This window comes from Xiphophorus couchianus, chromosome 24, assembly GCF_001444195.1.
Source record: "Xiphophorus couchianus chromosome 24, X_couchianus-1.0, whole genome shotgun sequence".
In the NCBI taxonomy this organism is placed as follows: domain Eukaryota; kingdom Metazoa; phylum Chordata; class Actinopteri; order Cyprinodontiformes; family Poeciliidae; genus Xiphophorus; species Xiphophorus couchianus.
Genome location: NC_040251.1, coordinates 4,578,620 through 4,602,903, shown reverse-complemented (window position 1 = coordinate 4,602,903; position 24,284 = coordinate 4,578,620). Strand labels below are relative to the sequence as shown.

Here is a 24,284-nt window from a genome sequence, read left to right as displayed (position 1 = left end):
TGGTTCCTCTTTGGTTGCAGCATCTCTGCAGTCTTTGATGCCTCTATTTTCACATCACGGTGCTGAGCTCCGTATTGAACATGTGGAATCATTAGCGGGTTAGTCATGAAACTCAAAGCTCAAAGCTTTAATCAGACTTTTATCCAGGACCCAAGGGACCATGTTCATCGGAGAAAACCTTGGGAATTGGAAGCAAAACTATCAGGATAAAAAAAAAAAAACAACATATTTTGAGTATTAGTGTTCCATGAAAAGTCTGGATGAGAATCGGTGGAAATGATAACGAAATGTATTGTAAAGTGTGTGATTTTCTAGTTTTTTATTTCTAATTTCATGATGTGAAAAATAAAAATCTGAATTATTGAAAGGCTTCCTAGGTCAAAATTTACATCAGAACGTCTATACCTGGTTCATTTTCATATTTTTGGGCAGTTGCAGGATCATGAGGCCGACAGACGTCCCAGATACAGGCCTTCTCTGGACAGTTTACTTCCTTTTCATTAGAAATGAACTGATATGAAAATTTCCCCATTGGGATTAATAAAGTGGTTTTGAATTAGAATTGAATTTGAAAACAAAACAAAAAAAAAAAAACTGCATGGAACAAGTGTGAATAGTAATCTAAACGTTAGTGAAGTTTCACAAATCCCAAACATGGATTAAAATATTTTTGCTATTAGAGCAGAATAATCTAGTCCAGGTTTAAAGTCTCTAGGTGTTGTGGTTTTGGAATTAAAGCAGTTCTAATATGAGCTGGATGCAAAAAAGGGTAAAAAATGCATTTTATTGAAGTTTCACAAATCCGATAAAGGTTTCACAAATCCCAAACATGGTTTTAAATATTCTGCTATTAGAGCAGAATAATCCAGTCCAGGTTTGAAGAGGCTAGTTGTTGTAGTTTTTAAACTAGAGGCGATTAAAGAGGCGGAAGGTAGTGAAAAAAATAGGTGGAATCGCCCTTTAGCCATTTCCCGAATCGGAAACCAACTTCAGCTTCGTATGTTTTACTTAATATATTCTTCCCAAAATACCTGTTCTTAAGCTAAAAATACTGCTAAAAACTATATATCCCCATATCTTTGAAACAATTCCCTTATATCTAATTTGCTTTTATTCTTGTTTTAATTTCTAATTACCACCTCTCTTTCATTAATATACTTGTTAAATTTTTTTTTTTAAAGCGTACCGTTTATATTTATCCACAATAATTACAATCTGATCCATGTTCGATTTTAAAACTCCGGTAGGTTCTTCTTCTTGAATTTTATTGAAAAAAAAAAAAAAACTAAACTGAGAATACTTCTGTAATGTACTTATTAAATTATTTTCAAAGTCCTCCAACATTAATCTCTTTTATAGTTTAAGAAGTACCTGTTTCTTAGGAAACGTAGCAGGCTAATCCTTGTAGCATTTCTTATTGCTTTAGCTATAAAGCAACGCATTCATAAATAAATATATTAAAAAAGAACAGGAGGCATTTTTGGGACCTGACTCGAGTGCATTTTTATTGAACGTTCATAACTGTTAAAAACATGTATAAAATTGGTCCTGTTTCAGAAACAAGGCACGCATAGTCATGTCAATGTTCATGTCATTATTAGCATTATCATTTATCATCAACATTATTATCATCATCATCAGCATTTTTCATCTCCGTATTGATCTAATAGTAGTATCAAGCATTCCCTAATATAAAAACATGTTCCAATTTATTTGTCACAGAGGTTAAAATTTTTATTCCGAGCAGCAAGACAATATTCATGCAAAGACAGGAGGAGTGGAGGACAAGATGCGAGCGGACTGGACTGGTGGTGCCTCTAATAGTAGGTCTCTCGTTCCACCCAGCCTGGAGAAGACAGGAAACAGGAAGTTCAGGTTAGAAACCAAAGAAGGAATCAAGAAAAACTGAAGAAAGGTTAGAGACTCGCCTCCTGGGCTGCGTCTGAGGATCAGTTTACGGATTTCATCGTAGATGAAGATGAGCAGGGAGTACGGGAAGGCGCAGAACCACCAGTTGGGTCTGGAAAAACACACAAACACACAGAATATATGAATGGGAAGCTGCAGCTTTGGGTGACAGCGTTGCTACACAACGATCCAGACTCAACCTGTTGGACCAGTCACTCATTCTGTTCAGAGCAACATTTGGAAATTCATTTATTCCATGGATTTCTACAGTGGGAACCTTGAAAAACATGGGGAAGGGTGGAAGGAAAAAGAAGAGGAAGGAGTGAGAAAAAGGAGAAAAAGCAAAAAAGGAGAAAGGAAAGATGGAATAAGGATGAAATTTTAAAACGGCTAGAAAAAAGGGGGGAGGAAGGAAGTAAGGTGAAAGGAAAATGGGGAGGGAAATGAGGAAGGGAGAAGAAAACGGAAAATAAAATGAAAAAAGGAAACAAAAAAGGAGTTGAGGGGAGAAAAAAAGGGGAAGAAAGACCAAAAAGAAGGAAGGAGAAAAAAAGAACGAAAGAAGGAATAGTAGGATAAATATTAGACTGGAATGTTCCAGACCTGAAATATATTGCAGTCAGATTCCAGACTTTCTCGCTGTAGGAATCCTGGATGAACTCTAAATGGCTGAAAACACAAGTACTCACTTGAGAGGGTACATTCTGAGGGCGACGTCCATGCCTGGGCAGTAGGAGAGGAAGGCAGCGAGGGCGGTCTCCTCAAACAGGCCGAAGATCAGGATCTTGTTCCTGAAATGCAGAAACAGCAAGTCAGGACATCCTGACACGTGGTCCTGGCTCGGCTCTGGAATTACCCAGAGTTCACTGCTCTTCCTCACTTCATGCCCTGCTGGAACACAGAGTTCCTTCTGGTCTTGCAGATGATCAGGTCGGCCCACTGGACTATGACGATGCTGACGAAGAACGCCGTGTGGCAGGTGAACTCCACAATCTTCCTCTGCTCGTAGGTCTGGAACCAAAGCAGAGTCCAGATTTAAGAAAGACATGCAGCTGGACTGTCCCGCAGCTCGTCCCATCAGAGAGAAGCCACTGACCCACTGCTGTCCATAGCTGTCCTCCAGATCGTTAATGAACTTGTTGTCCCAGTTGACCCGGATGCCCACCAGGGTGGAGGGCAGGAAGCCGTTCTCAGCCAGGATCACAAAGTAGGTAAAGAACCCGGCCAGCGCCTGGATCATTCCTGCGGGGTCAGAGGTCATCACAAGCTGCTCAGACACTCTGTCCACTCGGCATCAACCATTCAGTCCACAAGCTTGTGAAATGGCTTCCAGAATCATAGAGATGTGAAACTTAAGGAAAATGTCACGAAATAAATGAATGTGCCATTAAATGTCTAATCCAATAATATACATTTTAAATGATGAAGTTGAAATAACCAATAACAATAATATGTTTTACTATAGCTGAAAATGTCAATCTAGAGATTCCTCTTGGCTTTATTTAAATGAACATTAGAAGCAGAGTTCTGTATCAGTGCTGGTCTATTTCTGCTGTGTTCCTCTTCTTGTCATCTCAGCCCAGACAGGTAAACTCTCCAGATAACTGCAGAAGACGAGCTCAGTGTCAGAAGCGTCCATTTACCGATTTGACCGTAGGCGATGCTGATGAGCCTCTCGTTCACCAGTTTGTCTGTTTTGGGGTTCCGGGGCTGTCTCTTCATGATGTCGCTCTCAGCTGCTTCATACGCCAGAGAGATGGCGGGAACCTGGAGGAAGTTACAGCAGTCAGGGCCACAGGCTGGAGCACGGGGGCATCAGAGAGCCCTCAGCAGGGCGGAGAGAAGGACGTTACCATGTCTGTTCCCAGGTCGATGCAGAGGATGGTGACGGTGCCCAGAGGCAGAGGGATGTTGGCGATGATGAAGAAGAGGAAGGGGGTGATCTCGGGGATGTTACTGGTCAGAGTGTAGGCGATGGATTTCTTCAGGTTGTCAAAGATCAGACGGCCTGATGAAGAAGAGAAAACACAGACTAAAGCCCTCTGCTAGCCTGGTGAAAGATTCAACTAAAGGACATGTTTTAACCTTCTTCCACTCCGGTGACGATGGAGGCAAAGTTGTCGTCCAGCAGGATCATGTCGGCCGCCTGCTTGGAGACGTCGGACCCGGCGATTCCCATGGCGACGCCGATGTCGGCTTTCTTCAGAGCTGGAGAGTCGTTGACGCCGTCGCCCGTCACCGCGACGATGGCTCCCTGCAGGGGAAGCAGAGTCCTGCAGTTTCAGAATAATTCAGCTGCGGCTGCTAAATAACCTGAGAGTTAGAAAAAAAAACCATGTTAACTGAACTGGAAGCTCATCAGATCAACAGAAACTAATTCATCTCTTAAAACAGGAAAATAAGCAACTCGAGCAGAGGTTATGTGCTCCAGACAATATTTTTTTTCTAATTAAATATAACTATCTTGGCCAATAATAAATACTGCATACATTTCCCAACTGTTTTGGGGAAAAAAACACAAAACACCACATAACCAGCCAGACTCCAGCATGTCCAAGTCTACCTGTCTCTGGCAGCCCTCAACAATGATGAGCTTCTGCTGCGGGGAGGTCCTGGCAAAAACGATCTCCGTGTGGTACTTCAGGATGTCGTCCAGCTGCTCGGGGGCCAGATCCTTCAGGTCGCCTCCATGCACAACGCAAGCCTTGGCATCCCTGGATGGGGACATTATCGCATCAGGTCGTTTATGATCCCATTTCAGGAAAGTTGGAGCCAAATTTAAAACAAACTGGGACCAAGAAGACAGCCCTGAGGTTTTCCACAGATTTTGACTCTACATGCTAATTACATTTTCCCCAATAAAAGTACCTTGGATTAACTTCATTGATTGGAATATTCAAACGTGCAGCGATGTCCTCAACAGTCTCGTTGCCTTCAGAGATGATGCCGACACCTTTAGCGATGGCCTTGGCTGTGATTGGATGATCACCGGTTACCATGATTACCTGTAGGAAGGCAGTTTTGAATCATTATTTATATTCTGAACGTGAAATGACTCCACTAGGTTTTAAAATGTTGCAGACCTTGATTCCTGCACTCCTGCATTTGCCCACAGCGTCCGGCACGGCGGCCCGGGGCGGGTCGATCATGGACATGAGGCCGACGAAGCACAGGTTCTCGATGGGGAAGTTCACCTCGTCCGTGTCAAAAGCAAAGTTGTCCGGGAACTGCTCATCGGGCAGGTCGAAATGACAGAACCCGAGAACCCTTTCTCCTAGACCTCCCAGCTCCAGGTAGGCGTTCTGGAAAGCATCCTTCATCTCGTCGTCCAGAGGCTGCTCCTTGCCCTGGATCATGATGGTGGCGCAGCGGTCCAGAATCCTCTCTGGGGCGCCCTTCATCACCAACAGGTGCTTGGACTCTGCTTCGGCTCCAGAGTTCTTGTGAATGGAGAGCTGATCGTGATAGAAGACAGATTGAGAACGTCACGTTTTTCCATGTTTCGTTTTTAAGCTCTGAAGGTTCTTGGAAGATTGTTTTTGTCGAGTTTTCTGATGTCACACCTGGTACTTGTTGGTGGAGTTGAACGGGATCTCGGCTATTTTGGGGGTTTTCTCCCTCATTTCCGCCACCGATCCACAGCAGAGCTCGATGCACTTCAGCAGAGCGGACTCCGAGGCGTCGCCCGCCACATCTCGCTTTTTAACAAAAAAAAAAAAAATCATCAGAAACATCAGTGACATGAAGGCTCAATCTTCCTACTTCCTTCCTATTTAATTAAACTAATCTACAGTGTATAACAGGTTTCAGGAAAAACATTTATTGTATTTTTTTTTTTTTAGGTTTTTTGCAGTGATAATTACAGTCCTTGATAAAAAAAAATACAGTTTTTACCCTCCATACATTACGTAACAGAGACTTAAAGAAAAACAATGAGCCGTGACAGACACAGGGGTAATTATAATGGCAGACAGACATTTGCTTGTGATTATCTCACACACACAGACACACACACACCACACGTTACAGGGTATAAAAACAAGTTCCAAAAAAAAAAGCAGACTCAAGAGAGTCTCAGAGCCAAGAGAGGTGGATATTTGTGTTTGTGCGATTAGGGGAGGAGTTCAGACACACAGGAAAGAAAGTAGTAAACTTGTTTTTAACCACAAAGTTTAAACCTCTAGTTAAATTTAAAAGAGAAAATAAATTCTCTGTTCAATGTTTGATTAAAATGCAAGACATAACTTGTAATACATAAGGGTATTTTATTGGGAAGTTGTGTTTTATTTGTGGTTACCACGATGTGCTGATTTTCTGTTTAAAAATTAGACATTTCCAAGACTAAATTTTTCCCGTTATCTGCTGTTAGGGAACGTCAAAAAGTTAGCTTCACTAACTCTAAGCGCTTTTCCAATGTGGTATTGAGTGGAAGCTAATGCTAAAGCACTACACCAACACAGCATTTGGCAGAAGCTAATGCTATCGTGCAGATTTCAATAATAATTTACATTATGTTACATAATTTATGTTCCATAAGTAAGTGTTAACCCCTGCGGTTGTGTCAATGCTCTGCAGAAGTTCCCTTCCCTGCAGGACTTTTGGGCTTCACCTCTAAATCTACAGGACGAAATCTGAATCGAGACGGAACAGAAACCCACACTTTTCACATCTGTGTGTAAAAAAAAAATATCTATTTTTCTTCTACTTCAATGTTTAGAAGCAGACCGACTCCATGTTATTTTAATCCATTTGAATTTCAAAAACATTCATCAGTATACAAGGTCACTATTTACAGAGAATAGAAGTCTTATCAAGTAGAAGAGGACTGTACCTTGAGGATGGGAAAGTTGCTCTGCTCGGCCAGGAAGACGGCTCGGTTGCAGAGTCCGGCGATCCTGGCCAGAGACGCCCAGGTGGCCGAGCTCCGGTCAAACGAGGTGCCACTCTGGTTCTCGGTGGTGTCGGCTTCATGGATCTGGTTGTCGAACCACATGTGGGCCACGGTCATCCTGTTCTGGGTCAGGGTGCCGGTCTTGTCGGAGCAGATGGTGGAGGTGGAGCCCAGAGTCTCCACAGCCTCCAGGTTCTTCACCAGGCAGTTCTTCTTGGCCATACGCTTGGCAGTCAGAGTCAGACACACCTGGAAACAAAAAGCAACTCTTCACTGAGAGAATATTCTTGACGATTAGCAGATAAGAGGATGAAGAGACTTGTAGACTCACAGTGACGGTAGCTAGGAGACCTTCTGGAACGTTGGCCACAATGATACCAATGAGGAAGATGACGGCCTCCAGCCAGGAATAGCCAAGAATGAGGGAGAGGATGAAGAAAGACACACCCAGGAAGACGGCCACGCCGGTGATGATGTGGATGAAGTGCTCGATCTCAATGGAGATGGGTGTGCGTCCCACCTCCAGTCCAGAAGCCAGCGTGGCGATCCGGCCCATGACGGTCCGGTCTCCGGTGCTGATCACAATGCCGCGAGCCGTTCCTGCAACCAGGGAGTTACATCTCTGACTTAAGCTGACTGACAAAAGTTGGTGAAGTGCTTGGAACACTTCTGGCCTCGTACCTTCAACACAGTTGGTGGAAAAGAAGGCAATGTTTCGGGTCTCCAGCGGGTTCTCATTGGAGAAGTCTGGAGTACGCGTTTGCGGCTCTGATTCGCCAGTCAGGGACGAATTGTCCACCTGAGCAACCAGAACACACATTTAGACTGAACAACAAGAAACAAAGACAAAGGGTTCACTTTCAGAGACAGAATCAACTTCCTGTTTGACCAAATCAGGAAGGACCCTAATCAGCGACCTTCAGAGTTACAATTTAGTCTGAAAAATATGGAATTTTATTTAAGCATTTGAAAAGTCTGGATATGTATGATCTTTTTTATCTTTTGTGTCATCCTTCCATCTCTCCTTTCTGAATACAAGCATCCTTCATCCTGCATCCATTCTTCTCTTCACATCAAGCCATTGTTCCAGGTTCTACCTACAGAATTATCTGCTTTAAATTTGGACACTTTTGTAATTTTCCATTTAAAAGCGTTGACCAGGACTCAGAGCTCATGGAAGAGTGTGGAGTTTGGCCCAGAAGTGTTTGCTGGATGGACACACTAAAAGATGAAATCCTCTGGATGCTGCTTTACACACCAAGTCTCCAGCTGCTTCAAAGAGCAAAAATCAAAGCCAGACTTGATATTTCAAGCTCAACTTCAAAAGTCACAATTATTTCAAACCGATGTTTCTCTGCTTTGGAGTTATGAAGGTTCAGTAAAACCTCTTAAGGGTTTTGAGAGAGAGAGAGGGAGCATCAACCTTGCAGCCGTGAGCAGAGATTATCCTGAGGTCAGCTGGGATCCGGTCGCCACCCTTCACCTCCACCAGATCCCCGACCACCACTTCCTCGGCGTTGATGCTTTTCTTCTCTCCGTCGCGGACCACCAGAGCTTGCTGCAAGACCACACGTTTTAGCTAGCACATTCCCAACATGAGCACATGGACGAATGCTATGCTAACAGAGACACACCTGGGGGACCAGGTTCTTGAAGGAATCCATGATCTTTGAGCTCTTGGCCTCTTGGTAGTAGGAGAAGCAACCAGTGATGATGACGACAGCAGACAGCACAACCCCCAGGTACAGCTGCAGACAGACACAGCTGTTAGCTCTTAAGAGGGATCCTCCCAGGATTTGAAGGAGGTTTTCCTACGTTGTCGTTCGCGGGCTCCTCCTCCATGGCGGCCTGGATCCCGTAGGCCAGGAAGCAGAGGACGGCTCCAGTCCACAGCAGCATGGAGAAACCGCCAAACATCTACAGGAAGTCACAGGATTAGAGCCAATAAATGGATTCAACTCTAAAGTCTCCGACCAGGGGGATCTAGTTTCACCTGTTTGCAGAACTTGACCCACTCTGGGGTGGTGGGAGGGGGGGTGAGGGCGTTGGGTCCGTCCCGGGCCAGAATCTCAGCAGCTTTGGCTCCAGTCAGACCCTGGAAGGCAGCAGAGTCACGTCACACATGGCGGAAAACCCTCGACTCACGTTCTTAGTAAGTTTCATCATCACTCTTTACAACACAATGAAACATTGTTAGGTCCAGAGGGGACGGCAGGTGCTGCTGTCGCCTAGCAACACAGCGTGAACAGGAGAAACAGGGCTTCAGGGTTCATCTGCAGAAAGGGGAAGAATCTTGAAGGAAGAGGAGGCTAGGATGGGACAACATCAGGGCAAAAGGGCATGCTGAGCCTACAGAGACCCCAACTAGAGCCACAAATCAACTATTCTCCTTTATCTGCCCTCCAAGACCAGCAGCACAGCTAAGTCAGGGGGCTTTCAGCAGCAAGACGTGGAAAAACTTCTACATGAACATGATGAACTGGGAAAAGGTCCGTGTTCTACAAGGAAAGGTCCATTCCCTTTGTCAATCAAACACTGAACAGCTTACATATTTGATTAGCTTCTACATAGAAATGCTAATTTTGATCAGATCCCAATATTTACCAAGACTATACTATTCTATTTACCACTACTATTCATCAAAGTAGTTCATGGAACAAGGCCAGTGGGTCTGATTCACAACCGAGTTGACTTGGCACAAAAAATCATTAAATGTTTCTGGGTAGTAAAGGCTAATTGAAAAGTTAGCAGTGCTAACATTAAATTGCTAACAATAATCAGTAGGTCCACTAACACTAAACATTTGTCCTGCTACAGCTAAAGCGCTACGCCAACACAGCATTTAGCAGAAGCTAATGCTAAATTGCAAATTCATGAAACTGTTGAGTTAAAAGAACAGGCTGCACTTTGTCTTTTTCATCCTTAAGATTGAACAATTTGTGACTTTTTTAGAACTCAGTGCATCTTAACTTAATTAATCTCTTAAGTTTTCCTCCAAACTTTGGACATTCTTTGGTTTTAACCTTTCACCAAGCACTCTTAATGTAGTTTTTCAGGAAGAAAAGTTTTGGTTTCTTCTAACTTTTGTTGCAAACCTCAAATATTAAAAAGAAACACTTTATTATTTCAAAGCTATAAACATGCAGAAGACGTTCAACCAAATGTTAGTTATCAAACTTAAAAAAAATTTTTTTTAAAAAGGGCAGCAAACGGATATTAAGTCTTTCGCTAATCTCAGTGATGGGTGTCCATGTGTGGGACATTTGTCTCACTCACATTGCTGAGGTCTGTCCCATACTTGCGCTGGAGCTCATCCAGGTTCAGCTTGTGATCGTCCTGCAACGAGAGACAAAGTGTTCACGTCTGGGTCCAATATGGCCGTCGCCGGTGACATTTGCAGCCCGTTGGGGGCTGACCTTTCCATTCTCTAAGCACCTTTCAGACAGAAGCTGTGACAACATTTACTGGTTTAAAAGGACAGAAGGAGAGGGAACACCTTCCACATGCAGTCCACTAAGATGTGATTAAATATAATTGAAGTAGAAAAAAATACATTAAATGTTAAACAGGCTTTTACAGTGTTATTTTCTCTGATCTCAAGAGAGAAAGTTAACAGGAACAGAAAAGCTAACAACATAAAGGAAGTGACGTGCAAACTGAAAAAGAGCCTGAGCAATCAGAGGAAGGTGTCCTGCTGAGGCAGGACACTCACCATGTCCACTTCCTTCTTCAGCTCATCCATATCCTTCTCCTTCTTCTTCCCTTTTCCTTTCTTCTTGCCGGCCTGCTCCGAGGTGGCGGCCAGCTCATACTGCTCTCGTCCTTCCTGGAGACACGGCAAAGAAAGATCAATCAGGTGGGGGTCATACCTGGTTCTGTCCAGGATGCGCATCACGGCATTGAGTACAAACAAGGGCAGCCACTACTGAGTGACCTGCAGCAGCAGAGATGGACTTCCGCTTCAGGTTTCAGCTGGGACTCTGGTGGGGCTTTGGAAACTCACAGGGTTTTACTAAATATATGAAAAAATGTGATTATAGATATTGGTCTGAATGATCCTCAGCTGTTGTGAAATTTCCCCCGTCACGTCATCATTCTGTAATCTGTGGAGCTTTAAACTAAACCGTATTCCTTCAACACTGAGAACTTCCGGCTGGTTTGCGACTATCTGAGCGCTTGATGTCCACTGTCACACAATCAGCTGCAGCACAAAGCAACACTCAGCCTCTTCTCTGTCCCTGACTTCCCTGCTGTCTCCCTGTAGACGTCCTTCCTTATCACCCGCCGTCCCTGCAGCTGACAAAGCAACAAAGCCTCCAACACAGATCCTCCTTCCAAGCAGCTGTGAGGAAGAAAAAGAAACATTTTTAGTGAACTTTGCTTTGACGGCTTGAAACTGACCCCTGGCCTATTTAAGTGAACCTTTATTTCTCTAGCATGAGACGATTAGCTCGCTCTGTTTGTCTTAACACCTCCAGCCTATCTCTTACACGGCTGCAATAAGACCACTATGAGCTTAGAGTTGCTTTTAAGGCAGCAGCAGACGGTCGGCCGATACCTCACCTGCTTTAAGTACCACAACAATCTTTAGAGGTCTACACGCCTCGTGTTGTCACATCTAAAACTGGAAAGCTGATGGAGCCGAGTTTTCTCCCGGTTTTAGCAACAAGGTGGGGAAATGATTGGGATATCAGCATCCAAATGGGAGGGGGCATCTCTAGAAATAAAGGCAATCATTTCAAATGAATGGTGAATAATAGTGGCTTCCATTAGAAGTGGACAAACGGCATCATTGAGGCAGTTTGTGGTCATGATCTGGTTTAAGTGGCTTATGGCTCAGCGTCACGTTGTACCCCTTGGTTGAACCCAACACTTCCCTCACTCCTGACATCTTTATTATACAATCATCTAAGCAGCTGGTGGAAATGGATGCATGGTTAGCATTTGCGCTGGTCAGGTCCTACAGTTTTTTATTAAAAAAAAACAATAAAACAAATCACCCAAAAATCAACAGATTCCTGCCTTTTTTTCCCCCCCATACTAATGCATAATAGAATTTACTGCAAAATTCTCATAAAAATGCTCAAAACTATTTTGTTTAAGCTATGCTAACTCCCACCTGCAGGGGGCAGTGTTTCCTATTTCTACTACCCAACTGACTCAGCCAGAGTTGATCTCCGGCTACATCTACGACTGTTACAGCGAGGAACTAAAATCAGGTTTTTTAACTTCTTTGAAGAATAAAAATGTTTGTGTCCAATTACACTACAATCAGAATCTGGGATTTCGATTGCAAAAAATAAAAAATAAAATAAAAAAAGTCGCAAAAACAATTGTGAAATCCTGGAGGGCAAGTCCACTGAAGTAGAAACCACAAGATTCGCTATAGATCTGAACTGGACTCAACTGTGATCGTTGATGTGGATTTACAAAAATATGAGACTGCAATATTATAAGAACAGCTTGGGTCATAAATAATCTGCATTTTTATCTCTACTGTCCTTCTACAATACAAATAGCCCACCCGTCTCACTGAGCTTCCTAAATTCCATCACTAAGGTCACCATCTATTATGGATTATATTAACTGCATAATGCTGAAAAAGATCATTTTCAAAGCAAAATCCAGACAGATTTCCAGACTTTTCAGCATTTTTACAGTTCGTCTTGTATCGTCTGAAAAGCAGTCCTGTGTTTTCATCCGTTGGTTCCACCATGCTGTAACAGGGTTCACCTTCTACAGGTCTCGTACAGGACCAGTGTTTCCACCCGGACCAACTTAAATCAGCTCTGTTATGGAACAGAATATTCTATTACAGATTCAGTTTAGTTTGTAAAAATGACTAAATCCAGCAGATTTAGGGCTTTGTTTGGGATTTCAGACTAAATTCAGGAAGCAAACATCCGATTAATCTACGTTTAGTTTACAGACCAAAGGGAAGTGAAGTCATTTTCATGTTAGTTTGAGCTTGAGAGTGAAACATCAGATACTGAGGAGGAAATGTTAAATCAACTAAGAAAATATAAAAAATTAGAAAAAAATATCACCATTTTATACTTTTTTTCATACTTCTGTTGACTTGGAAAATGATGAAAGCAAATATACTTTTTATGACTGCGTTGGGACCCTACATATTACAATACTGTCTCATGTATTGCCAACACCAAGAATTCTGATCCAAAAACACAATTCGTTACAAAATCCTGACCTCCGAGTTCTTGTCTAATCATCACCTTTTACCTTTGACTTCTGCAATCGCATCAAACGTCTACGATGAATACCTGACAACAAGAGGCGGACTGCTAACCTCAGAGTTTGACGTTATAAAGACGGAGTGAAAACGCTCTAGAACTTTCTCTGTGAACCCGTCTCTATCGGTGTCGGGGTCTGGGTCCGAGCAGAGCCAGTGTAGCCAGAGGCTGATGGGAGCCAGAAGCAGCAGATGCTAACATTGATCAGGAGTTAAGGCTCATCAATAAATCAGTGGCTAACGGGGAGCTGAGGTGTGAGGCTGGTAGCGTGGGGACAGGGCTACCGGAACGCCAGTGGACTGCTAATGAGGCAGCTGAGCTCCTGCAACCATGTTCTTCTCTAATACTTATTTGGGCGACAAAATGACCAAATATGGACATCCTGTCCTCGGCCCAGTCATGGAAAATGCTAACTAATATTGTTTTTCTAGGGCTTCAGATGACAGAGTTTCCCAGAGCGCCGTGTGTGATCCAAGCTCACTCACACATACACACACAAACACCCCGGCAGGCCAAGCTGGGAAAACATTGGGCCTGATCTTCGGCTTGGGACCGCTGTGTGCCCCTGGGGCCCATTAGTTGGGGCCAATCATCCACATGTTGACTGGATCAAACCTGACTCTTCACATTCAGATGATTCTACATCTGTTGCAGTGCTCTCGGGTTCACACCCTGCCGTCCACTTTAGGACCTTCTGTCCCTTAAAAAGTTTAATAATTCATATTTATGTCCAGATGGATGGCTGATGGGCAAACCGTGGACAAGCACAGTGATGGTGGACACACCAATAAGATGGATGGATATTTGATAAGGAATGGATGGATGGACAGATGGATATATAATCTTGTTAAAACTTGTATTATTTCTCAGTTATTTATGAAATGCAATCAGTCCAGTCATGTTACTGATTAGCTCTGAAAACTTCAGTAAAATCCCTCAAACACATAAAGCAGCAGTTTGGTTTTTCAAGCAGGCGTCTACACTGCAAAATCACAAAACCTTACCAAGTCATTTTACTCCAGTTTCTACTGCAAATATCTTAGTACACTTGAAATAAGATACAACTAACTTACAAATAACATCTCATCAAGATATAAGAGCTTGTTTTGAGTCAATTCTTTAATATTGACGTGTTTTTGAGTTACAAAATGTTCAAAGATGGCAGGAAATTTGAAAATATCACTTGATAATTATGTGTTATTCAAAGATTGAAGATTAATACCTGACCACCGAGTCTTAAAAAATGCAAACATTTTAAAAAGACTTAAATAAACAAGAAATGCTTAGCTTATAATATACTAAGAGAACCCCTGTTGAGGAATTATTAACTTAAAGCCAGCTCCTATGTCTTGCTGAAATGTTATTTGTAAGCTAGGACAGTTGAAAAAAGGTCAAACAAAGATATTTACACTAGAAAGTGGACCAAATATTCTTGGTAAGATTTTGTGTTTCTGCAGTGAAAAAGTCACTGTCCTCCAGCTTTCCCATAAGGAGGCAAGAGCTGGCTTTTGAACCAATCAGAGCCTCCGTCACTAAAAACAGTTGTAAACAGTGAAAAGCGGCTGAGCTCCACATTCAACCAGCAGAAGCAGAAGCAGGCATGCTTTCTGCTCAGCGGCCTCCATCATAGAAACATTGCGTCATCACTCCTTAGATAAAGACCCACCAAACTACAGTCAGAATAAAACTCATTTATGTTAACCAATCACCTTCCAGGAACCAAGACCACAGAAATCCCCTCAAATCCTGAGTGTAATGCAGACATGTACCATGTGACGCAGTCCTAGTTACAGGGACAGTCCCTGTGAGTAAGACAAAAGGTGCATGTTGGTGTTGAAATGCATGAATACAAATTTAGACCAAAAGGTGCAAACAGCCAACAGCAGATTTTCCATAATCTTCACATCATAAACCGTTTAAACATGGACCAATCACAGCTTAATTACACCGACTACACTACATAGGAAACACTTTTCCACTAATTTCATAAACCTGCACAACCTGAAGTTGGTCTGTTACAATAAAGCACAGCAGCAGTCATGGTAGTAATGTGAAAAGATGAAAGTTGAATAATTTAGTAATGCACTATACACTGGAGAAGTTTTTTCCTCCACACACCAATTTATAACAGAACAATTTGTCTTATGTTTTTACAGGAATCTAATTTCTATTCTGAACTTCATTTTATTAGAAAAGAGAAAATTGAGCTAAAAATTCAGCTGTTGGAGCCTGACCTAATTATAACAGAACAAGCTCTCTTCTGATTGGGTGGTTTTAGGAATGAAAACTGGGACCAAAGTTTGCATTTGGTTAATGTTGATCAAAAAAGGATTTTGAATTTAAAATGGATTAAAAAAATGTTTTAAAATTGGAGGGAAAAAATTACTACATTTAAATAACTGGAACAAAGACATATAAAAAAGGTCATCAGCAGTGATGTCAGTAACGCATTACTGACGTCGGACCACTTTTTTCAGTAACGAGTAATCTAACGCGTTGCTATTTCAAATACAGTAGTCAGACTACAGTAACTTATCGAAATCACTTTGCGTTACTGTTTCCTTTTGTAATTTTATTTTATTTCCTATACATCTTGGGGAGTGACCACAAACGCCCTAAAATCCTGTTTATAGTTTTCCAGACAATAGTGGAACACACAAAAATAAGCACAAATTATTTAATTTTTTTTTGTACTGTTGTAACCATCAAACAATCTTCCCTTCTTATAAGTGGAGATACATTGTTGACGTTACCATTTTAAAACAACTTGCAATTAAGTTTTGGCAAAGATCAATGTATTTTTCCACAGGTGGTGGAGTGTTGTCGTTAGCAGCTGCTGAAAGTAACTAAAAAAAGTTACTTTTAATGTAACTTAGTTTCTTTCCAAATCAAGTAATCAGTAGTCTAACTAACTTGCTTTTTCGTAATCCGATTAAAGTTACTTTTTCAAAGTAACTATGCCATCACTGGTCATCAGTAGAGTTTATTCTCTAAAACCTCCCAAAATATACATACATTTTCTGCTTAAGCCCAGAATAATTTTGACACGTATGTGTTGCCAAAACTTATGGAGCAACAGTTTCTTGCCTGTTTTTGTACAATCACCAGGTGGGAATAAAATTCAGACAAATGTACCCAATCCAATTTTTTTTGTCTGTTATTATAGTCCAATACAAATGTTTTCTTCATGCAGCGCTTCCATTAAAATAAGAGTCAACATGGCCTCCTTAGGAGAGAGTCGAGGAAAAGTCAGGATGTTATGAGGATGTTGAGATGGTGACAAAATGAAATGGAAAAAAAAAAGCATTTAAAAAGTGTTGCATCTTCTGGTGAAGCCTACTGTACACCCAACAATGGCTCTTTGTCTAGCTTCAACCGTCCTGCAGTTACAGCACAGGCACCGGGCTCAGAACCCAGTCCATGTGACCGTTGAGACCCCAGGCATGTGGGCCCGCTTCATCCAAACACCAACAAGCCATTTATTACTCAAGATTTGCCATTTCCAGCCACTCCGGTCTCATGATGCAGTTTGTGGAGATTACAGTCAGAAATCCTTCATAATAATGTCAACTTCTCCAATAACTGGGTCGTGTTGCAAAAAAACTAAACGGCTTTGGACAGAAAGACAGGAACGATTCAGGTCTGGAAGATCAACCAGCTGAATGCCGAGAGTCAGAAGAAAGAATCTGCTTGGTGTTTTCAAAGCGCCTCACGTTTTCCAGGCAGGATTCCTGTTAGCGGGCCTTTCTGGTGCCAGGGTGTTCAGCCAGATACACAAGCTGCTCATTGAACTGTATCCCGCTCACTTCCAACACACACCAACTCTGGGACTTCACCCGGTTGCTACCAACAACAATTACCTCTCCTCTGTGGATACATGAATGGACAGAATTCTCCACCTCCTCCTCTTCTTTCTTCCCAAGTCCACTCTCCCACATCTATCCCTCCATTATTCTCCCACTTCCTCCAACAAATCTTTCCTGTTCCAACTGTGAAAAAGGAGTGTGTTCATTTACACTGTTTAGAACTCTTTTCACGTCCTCTGCAGCTTCCAATTTTCCCAGAGCGGAACTAAAGTGAATGAATGAATGAATGAATGAATGAATGAATGGTTGGGAAACTAAACTCCTACAAATCGCCAAGAACCCAAACTCACTCTACCTTTATATGACTTGACTGTTCTACAAGTCTTTAAAAAAAAAACTTTGTCACAATATTTGTTGAGTTTTCCATGTCAACTTGTCCTTTTCCATTCCAATTTTTAAATCTACTATTTCCAAGTTTTCCTCCAAGATTTGAAAGCCTTGAATTTGACAACCAAATATCCAAAAACAGAAAGAGAAATACAGAGTAATCAAGTTCTTGACCTCAAAGTCTTAAACCGCCTCCTACATTTTCAGGACGTGTGGAGAGATCAATGGATGAATTTGGTCTTTGAAGAATGAACCATTGTCTCTTTGTATTGCTAAAAGTGTAGGTAGTGACGGATTCATTCTGAGGGGGATTCCTGTTGAGGTTTTCTATAGAAATCCCAATGAGGCAAAGCAAAGAAGTACAACAAGCTGTTTTCTAGAAAATCCAGAATGGGAAGACCATTAGGACTGCAAAAAAGAATCTTCAAAACTTTGATTGTGCTGAAAAACATGAGGTACTGAGAGTAAGCACTTTCCAAATAAACTTTAAAGTACGGATAGTCCTCCTGAACTGGGTTTCTTGTTGTGGGTTTCTAGGCAAAATCAGTCATGTGAAAACATCCAGAAGAATAACCAGGGATGCACTAACAAATCAGCTCCTTAATTTCGGAAGATTATCAATTGTTCTATTCTTAGGCATGAAATCAATCTTATCAACTAATCTCATCTACCCCCACAAAGGTCCTAACATAAGACATTCCGTCCTTTTGCTCTGCCATGAGAGAGAGCCGACTGACCTCTGTCAACAGGTCTGACCAAAAGGGCGGTCAGATTTTTTTTTAATACATCGGTGATTGGCCGGAAAACTGCAATTGGTGCACCCCTGGGTATAACTGACTACTGGCCGTCTCGCTGATCCAAACTGAAAACGCCGTACAAATGACCAAAAAAGGAGTTACAAAGTTAGATTGGTTGGAATATGAAGTTCTTAATGTAAACCAGCCACTTTGCTTTTAAGAACGAATGAACTTACAGAGACTCCTCCTGAGGTGGGAGTCCCGTTGAGATTTCCTTGACAACTCCAGTTAGAAAAAAAGAGGCAGACCAACTGGATGCCTACTCAATCTGGACCAAGATTTAGGAAGCTTTGATTGGAAGTACTGAAGAATGAATGGCTGAACGATGGTAGCTAGACTTGAAAGGGAAATTCAAGAGTCACCATTAGTGGGGAACCAATGTAATCTTGGAATATCATCAGCTCTGCCAAGAAGCTTGAAAGTTTTGATTGCTAGAATGTTTCCAGAAAGTCAGAGTGCTATCTACAAAACAAACAGATTGACGCAAGGAGGAACAGACTGGCAATCACTGGAAGAGATTTCTGTTGAGGTTCCCTGGTCAAGTTCATCTTGGAAAAGGTCAAGAAGCAGATCTAGCAACAGCTAGGAATACAGTCAAAAACATCTGAACAGCTTTGATTTAGAGAAAGATGCATACACTTGTCGAAATACCCCATCTCCAAACCAATCTGGAAGATTTCTTGGTAAATTTATATGTGGAGAGGGTGCACAAGTGGATCGAAAGGTCAAATTTCCCAAAGAGGAGCCGAAAACATTGGCAGACTGAATTCACCTGGACGGATGACTGGATTTAACATAGTAATTCCTACACTCTAAATCTAAATGCAAGCACTCTGAATTTAAAAGTAAATTTCAAATAAATTTTATATTTAAAAACAAATTAAAGAAAGACAACATGTTAAAGGCATTTAAATTGGAAATATCTATAACAAACACTTTTTTTCTACCTCTTCTAGTTGTCCTACTGGCATTACTGGAGTTAGACACTATAGCTGAGTAGGAGTTATGGTTAGCATCTTGTACTCTACGTCACTCTGCCATAACGGCTCAAGCATTTAGGAGCTGGATTTTATCACCTCTTGGATTCGTCATGGAACATTTTGAGCTTTTCATTCAGCAGAAGAGTAGAAGAAGAGGAAGCATGTAGTTCAGACATTCTGAAAGGAAATGTTCCACTGCTGAGCAACAGGCTTGTGGAAAAAAAAAAAAGCTTAACAAAAGCAAAAACGTTCGACTCAGATTGTGTGAGGAAAGGGGCAGAGTTTAGGAAAAGAAGGAAGCGATGACTAGCGACGCAATAATCAGATGAACGAAAACGCAACAGTAAGGCAGCGGGAGCTACAGATGAAGGTGGGAGAAAAAGGAAAGAAGTACACTGTGTTCTGAAACAGACAAGGGGCAGTGTGCGACAAAATCCCGTTAATACACGATGACTGCCGAGCGGAAAGAATGTTAAATCCTTTAGAAAGGGGAAGGAAAACAGGTAGAGAGAGAACAAGGGGGGAAATGGACTGAAAACAAATAAATGTGAAGGTCTAGTCCAAAACCCCTTTGGCTGAGATTAGAGGTGGCCAGGGGGCTGACGGTCTGTCAGTTTACGCTGGGGAAAAAAACCCCGGAAAAATAAGCAGCTGAAGGGCTTTAATCTGGAACGTGTTGTTGTTCTAAAGTTCTCTTTCTCTGTTTATTTAGCAAATTACTGTGGATTTATTTGTTCTTAGTCAACTCTGGAATTCAGAAACTACACACAAGGATATTTCTCATCAGCTTTCAAATGTACAAAAATACAACTTTATGAAGAAACCAAGGACATCTCTACATAGTTTTCTAAATCCAGACTGAATCATGAAAAATACTACAGAGATCAGGGTCACTGCAGCCTAGTTTGGATTCTCTACAAATTCCAGAATAATATTTTTTTCTATGGTTTTCTTCACAATATATATCATTCAACTAGAGACCTGCTCCTGTAATTAGTTTGGTGAGATCCCAGAAGCTCAACTGGTTTGACGCGGTGACGGTTGGGAAGTTCTACTAACCATTAGGATAGCATAGAGTTCTGTTGACTAGTTCAGGCAAGCCGCACAAGTTCTTTCAAATGGCTCAGAAAAATTACACGAGAAACAAGTTAGTTTGTTTTACCTGGAAAGTTAGCTTTACGAGCTACGTTAGCAGGTTCAGAGACCGTACCCAGTTCAGAGGTAAACCTCAACACCATGGCCTTGTTCCAAGCAACCAAAGAAGTGCCTGTAAAAATAACACTATCTGGTTCAGAGTTCCCATATAGCCAAGATACCAGTTCCATTATCTTTAACTAGTCCGGAGCAGCTCAATCAACTTTCATAACAGGCTCCTAGAGCAAACATCTCAAAGTACAAGGCGCCATCAAAGAGCATCTCAATGAGCATAACTCTAGATTATAAAAGGAAATAAAACTAAAATCATGCCAAGCTTTTTGCTTTAGTTTATCAGGTTTTCCCACCTGACAGTCCACTACACTTGGTTTTATTATGAACCAAAGTTGCAACATTTATTCTATTTCCAGCTGCTGTGGTTCTCTTACACACCACACAAACCCTTTGAAAAAGCTTTTCTACCCCTTTCCTGTGGGGGCGCTCCACCAAGAACCACATGTAAACCTCAGACGAAGTCACTGAGCGCTACTTCCTTTTTCTTAAAATGTAAACAGAAATAGAGTGGCATAACATTTTTGGGGTTGTAGGATTTGTCTTTTATCTTTATTAAAAGACCACGAGTCATTTCTCCCGCTTGTACTGGACTCTTGTGTTTGCTTTGGTTGTATTTACTCAGAATGCCCTGCGCTATAGTCCGCTTCCTGCTTTTGGAGCGGTCTCTGGTCCACTTGCCATTCACAAATGCATTCGAACAGCACCAGATTTAATCTAAACCGAACCAAGACCAAGGTTTGTAGATGGACCAGAGTTCGCTTCTTTGGTCTGCATTAGATTTCGATTAAAGATTCACAATTCCCCAAACGAGTGAGACTTTCTAGGCAAGTGAGCTAAAGTTGGATTAAAACAGACTAAGCAAGGCTGATGGGAATGCAGGTTTGGAGTACTAGCATCAGTACTTTGTTTTGGTAGCTCAATCAGGTGACTGATTAGTACTAACGCATTTCCATCCTCCATAGCAGTCTTTTCCACTGAAGCCAAATCTAACCTAGTCTAAAAGTGCGACTTTGAATTCCCAGGTTGGCTAAATTTAGCACATACTGTAGGAAAAACAACAAACTTCACAAAAAGAGTAGAACGGACTGAAAAATCCATGCGATTTAAGCTCATTTGAATTAAGTTGTGATGTATGAATTATTCAGTAAACCCCCTCCAAACCTCCCTTCCCTTACGACTGCTGAGCACTAGGTCTGCAGCTTGTGCCACCCTGCCCTCATTTTGTTTCAGATCTTATCAGCGATCCGCTTCACATCTTTCTAACTGAAAAACGCAGTTGATTAACCGAGACATCCGGCTGGTTGGGTTTAAAAAAAGAAAATATTACGTTTAATCAGCATCTTGGGCAGGTTGAACTATCCGCCTTTTCCCCTTATACCCATCTGCAGTCAAGTTCCTCAACAGTGGCAATGCGGCAACTGGTGCCTTATGTCTCAACCCCCTCCACCCATCTGCTTCACACCTCCCTTTCTAGAGCCCCCTCCTAGCTCACTTGGTTTAGTGTTTTTATCGCCCAGTGTTGTGGAGAGGTTGAGGAAACTGCTAAAAAGGCAGCGAAGAGGGAAATCTCACATTTAAAACAAGGCAGAAGTCCGAATAAACAAGGAGGTGGGGGTTGGGGCACATCGGGAGTCTCGTCATACATGTGCACCCAATAGCCCAGATCTCCTTAATTATAGCCAGACCAGTTCTCACCCTTCCCTGCAACAAGACCACCACCTCGTTCACATTTGGCTGTATTTACCAGAGAAGAAAAGGAGGGGAAGCAGAGAAGAAGAAGAAGAAGAAGAAGAAGAAGAAGAAGAAGGGGTTGCTGTGGGGAAGAGGGTGGACGTTGAATGGGGGTAGGGCATGGCTTTGATCTCATTTGGGAGCAAGCAGCAGAAGCCAAAAAAACTCAGGACGAGAAAGCCTGAAGATGTAGCCCAGAACGAGGAATTCCGTCTTCACATCTCCCGCCAGACCGGCTGGATCCCGTCTCCCACCACCACCACCCGCTTCTCTGTCTCTTCATCCCCACTGGGGGGTAAATCTGAAATCCGCAGAATGGCAGGGTGTGGCGGCAAAGATCAGTTTCATTCTATGGGCGATTCAAGTTGATGGAAAACGGACAGGAGGCGGTTTTGATGTAGCAGGATGGTCACAGAACCCATCTAAAGGATGGAAATTACACCTAAAAACAAATTCAAATTTAGGAGAAACACTAAACTGCTGGTGGGAAATCTCAGTAAAATAAAATTAAATAACGTTTTTATGACTGTGTTTTTTTTTTCTCTATATGCTGTAAAGAATCAATACTATAGAAAAGCAGCCATAGTCAGCCTCCTTACAAGGAGAGGACTCCAGACAAGCCTGACATAAAGCAGAACAGTCACCAGAAAAAAAGCTGCAACCGGAATACACAAACTAAATCACCTCAATGTTTCAGAGAAGCAAAAGAAGACAAAAAAAAACTTCTTATGAGACTTCCTACATGTCAGGCGTCATCTTCCAAGTTTGGCAGCCACTTGAAATAACATTTTGCGCCTGAAAGGAGCACTAAAAGTTCTGCCCTCCACGCTTTGACGCCCGTTATTTTCTCCATTCTAGCCGCTTTTATTTCCACTAAAGCGGGCAAACTTTGACAGCCAAAGGCGGCGGAGAACATCCCGTTATGCAACCCGACACCGAGCAGCAGTTTTCCGAAGGGACCCATCTCTCCTCCTTTTCGGGAAAGCACGAAAACTTCTCAGACATCTCCAGCAGGCATCGCCTCAGACAGCCCCAAAATGTGCTCAGTTTGAGGGGCTTTTCTGCTCAGCGAGGTTTAAAACGCGGAAACAGCGGGCATTTTGACACGAAAGTGCGGCTTATCTCTCCGCACGTTGGTCTCCACCTCCTTTTCGACCAACATCGATGTACAGACACTTGTTAGAATGTCGTCTAAACTTTTAAACCGCGAACGGAACAGGAAAATATATATATATATATTTATATATACTTACCCCTCTTCCCATGGTTGCAAAGATTAATTTTCCCCTCTTCAAGTAAAATTGGTCAAATTAAACTCCGCCTTAAAAAAATATATACAATAAAAAAAAAAATCTATCAAAACAAAATTAACTCCTGGATGCGCTCGGTATTTTTTTTATTATTATTATTTTTATTATTATTATTATTTTAATCTTCAGCACGTGTCACTCCTTCTGAGCACACATACGAGCTCGCGAACCGCCGCGGCAGAACCTCTTATAGCGGGTGTAACTTCCTTTATGACGTCGACACCATTTGCCATGGTAACCCCCACGGAAAGAGGCGGGGCTTCCTCCATTTTTTTCATTTTTTCCCCCCCATTAAAACCAGGCACCACATACACATGGTACGCATAACATCATACCATGTGCTACTGCGAATTTCAGAAGAAAATACAGGTCCGGGGTTTTTCCTTTCAATATTTGTTAGATAATTAATTGCTCGCAGCTTGAGCGATATTAGAGTTATTTATTTTGTTCAAAGGGCTAATTCAAAGATTGAATAAATACAAAATCTATAATAAAAAAAAATTCAATACAGAAAATTCAATATCAAAGAAGGCAAACTGACTTGGAATGTTATTTCAAGAGTTATTTCTATTTCATAGCTGAAATAGCGTATTGTTCAGAGATCTGAATCCAAATATGTGCATGGAAAGTTGAGTGGAAGAAAAAACTGGGTTAGACAAAGCTGTTCAAAAGACGAGGGTAATCACAGACACGAGAAGAAGCAAATCCTGTCCAAGATTCAAGGGAAGGTCTGACCAAAAGGAGTAGAAGACTGTTCTACGGCTCCAAACTCTTCCGATGAGATTTTCTATATTTGTGACTATTTATTTTTTACAGCGTTTTCAAACAAAGAATAGAGGACAAAGTGATTTGAAGCCAAAGTGACTACATTAATTTGAAAAAAATAGACCCTTTTACCATCTGATAACCTCTAATAACCCGTAAATTGCTTTTGGGTGTATGCATGTTTTACTAATTAGTTGTAAAAAAAAAAAAAAAAAAACAACTAAAACCTTCAAACTAAAGTGTTTAGTG

General features: G+C 41.9%; 1 protein-coding gene across 1 annotated transcript; it reads right to left on the bottom strand.

Moving 5' to 3' along the window:
* Nucleotides 1-1,477: 1,477 nt before the first annotated feature.
* LOC114140845 (sodium/potassium-transporting ATPase subunit alpha-1) lies at nt 1,478-23,460 on the bottom strand. Its single transcript, XM_028011106.1, has 22 exons — nt 23,214-23,460; nt 10,512-10,625; nt 10,076-10,135; nt 8,793-8,894; nt 8,615-8,716; nt 8,434-8,547; nt 8,223-8,357; nt 7,481-7,598; nt 7,131-7,399; nt 6,740-7,048; nt 5,472-5,606; nt 4,992-5,363; nt 4,777-4,913; nt 4,472-4,622; nt 3,994-4,162; nt 3,762-3,916; nt 3,552-3,675; nt 3,005-3,150; nt 2,789-2,919; nt 2,598-2,699; nt 1,929-2,020; nt 1,478-1,846 (listed from the first exon to the last, which is right to left on the bottom strand). Exons 1-22 carry the CDS (start codon nt 23,223-23,225, stop codon nt 1,818-1,820), a joined length of 3,078 nt encoding a protein of 1,025 aa, XP_027866907.1. The 5' UTR covers nt 23,226-23,460; the 3' UTR covers nt 1,478-1,817.
* Between the last annotated feature and the right edge of the window lie 824 nt (nt 23,461-24,284).

What these genes read in the sequence shown, in the direction of transcription:
- LOC114140845 (XM_028011106.1), bottom strand. An exon ending in TTCCACCAACTGTGTTGAAG is followed by an intron (nt 7,400 to 7,480) that starts GTACGAGGCCAG and finishes CCCTGGTTGCAG; the next exon opens with GAACGGCTCGCGGCATTGTG. An exon ending in CGTCACCGGAGTGGAAGAAG is followed by an intron (nt 3,917 to 3,993) that starts GTTAAAACATGT and finishes CTTCTTCATCAG; the next exon opens with GCCGTCTGATCTTTGACAAC.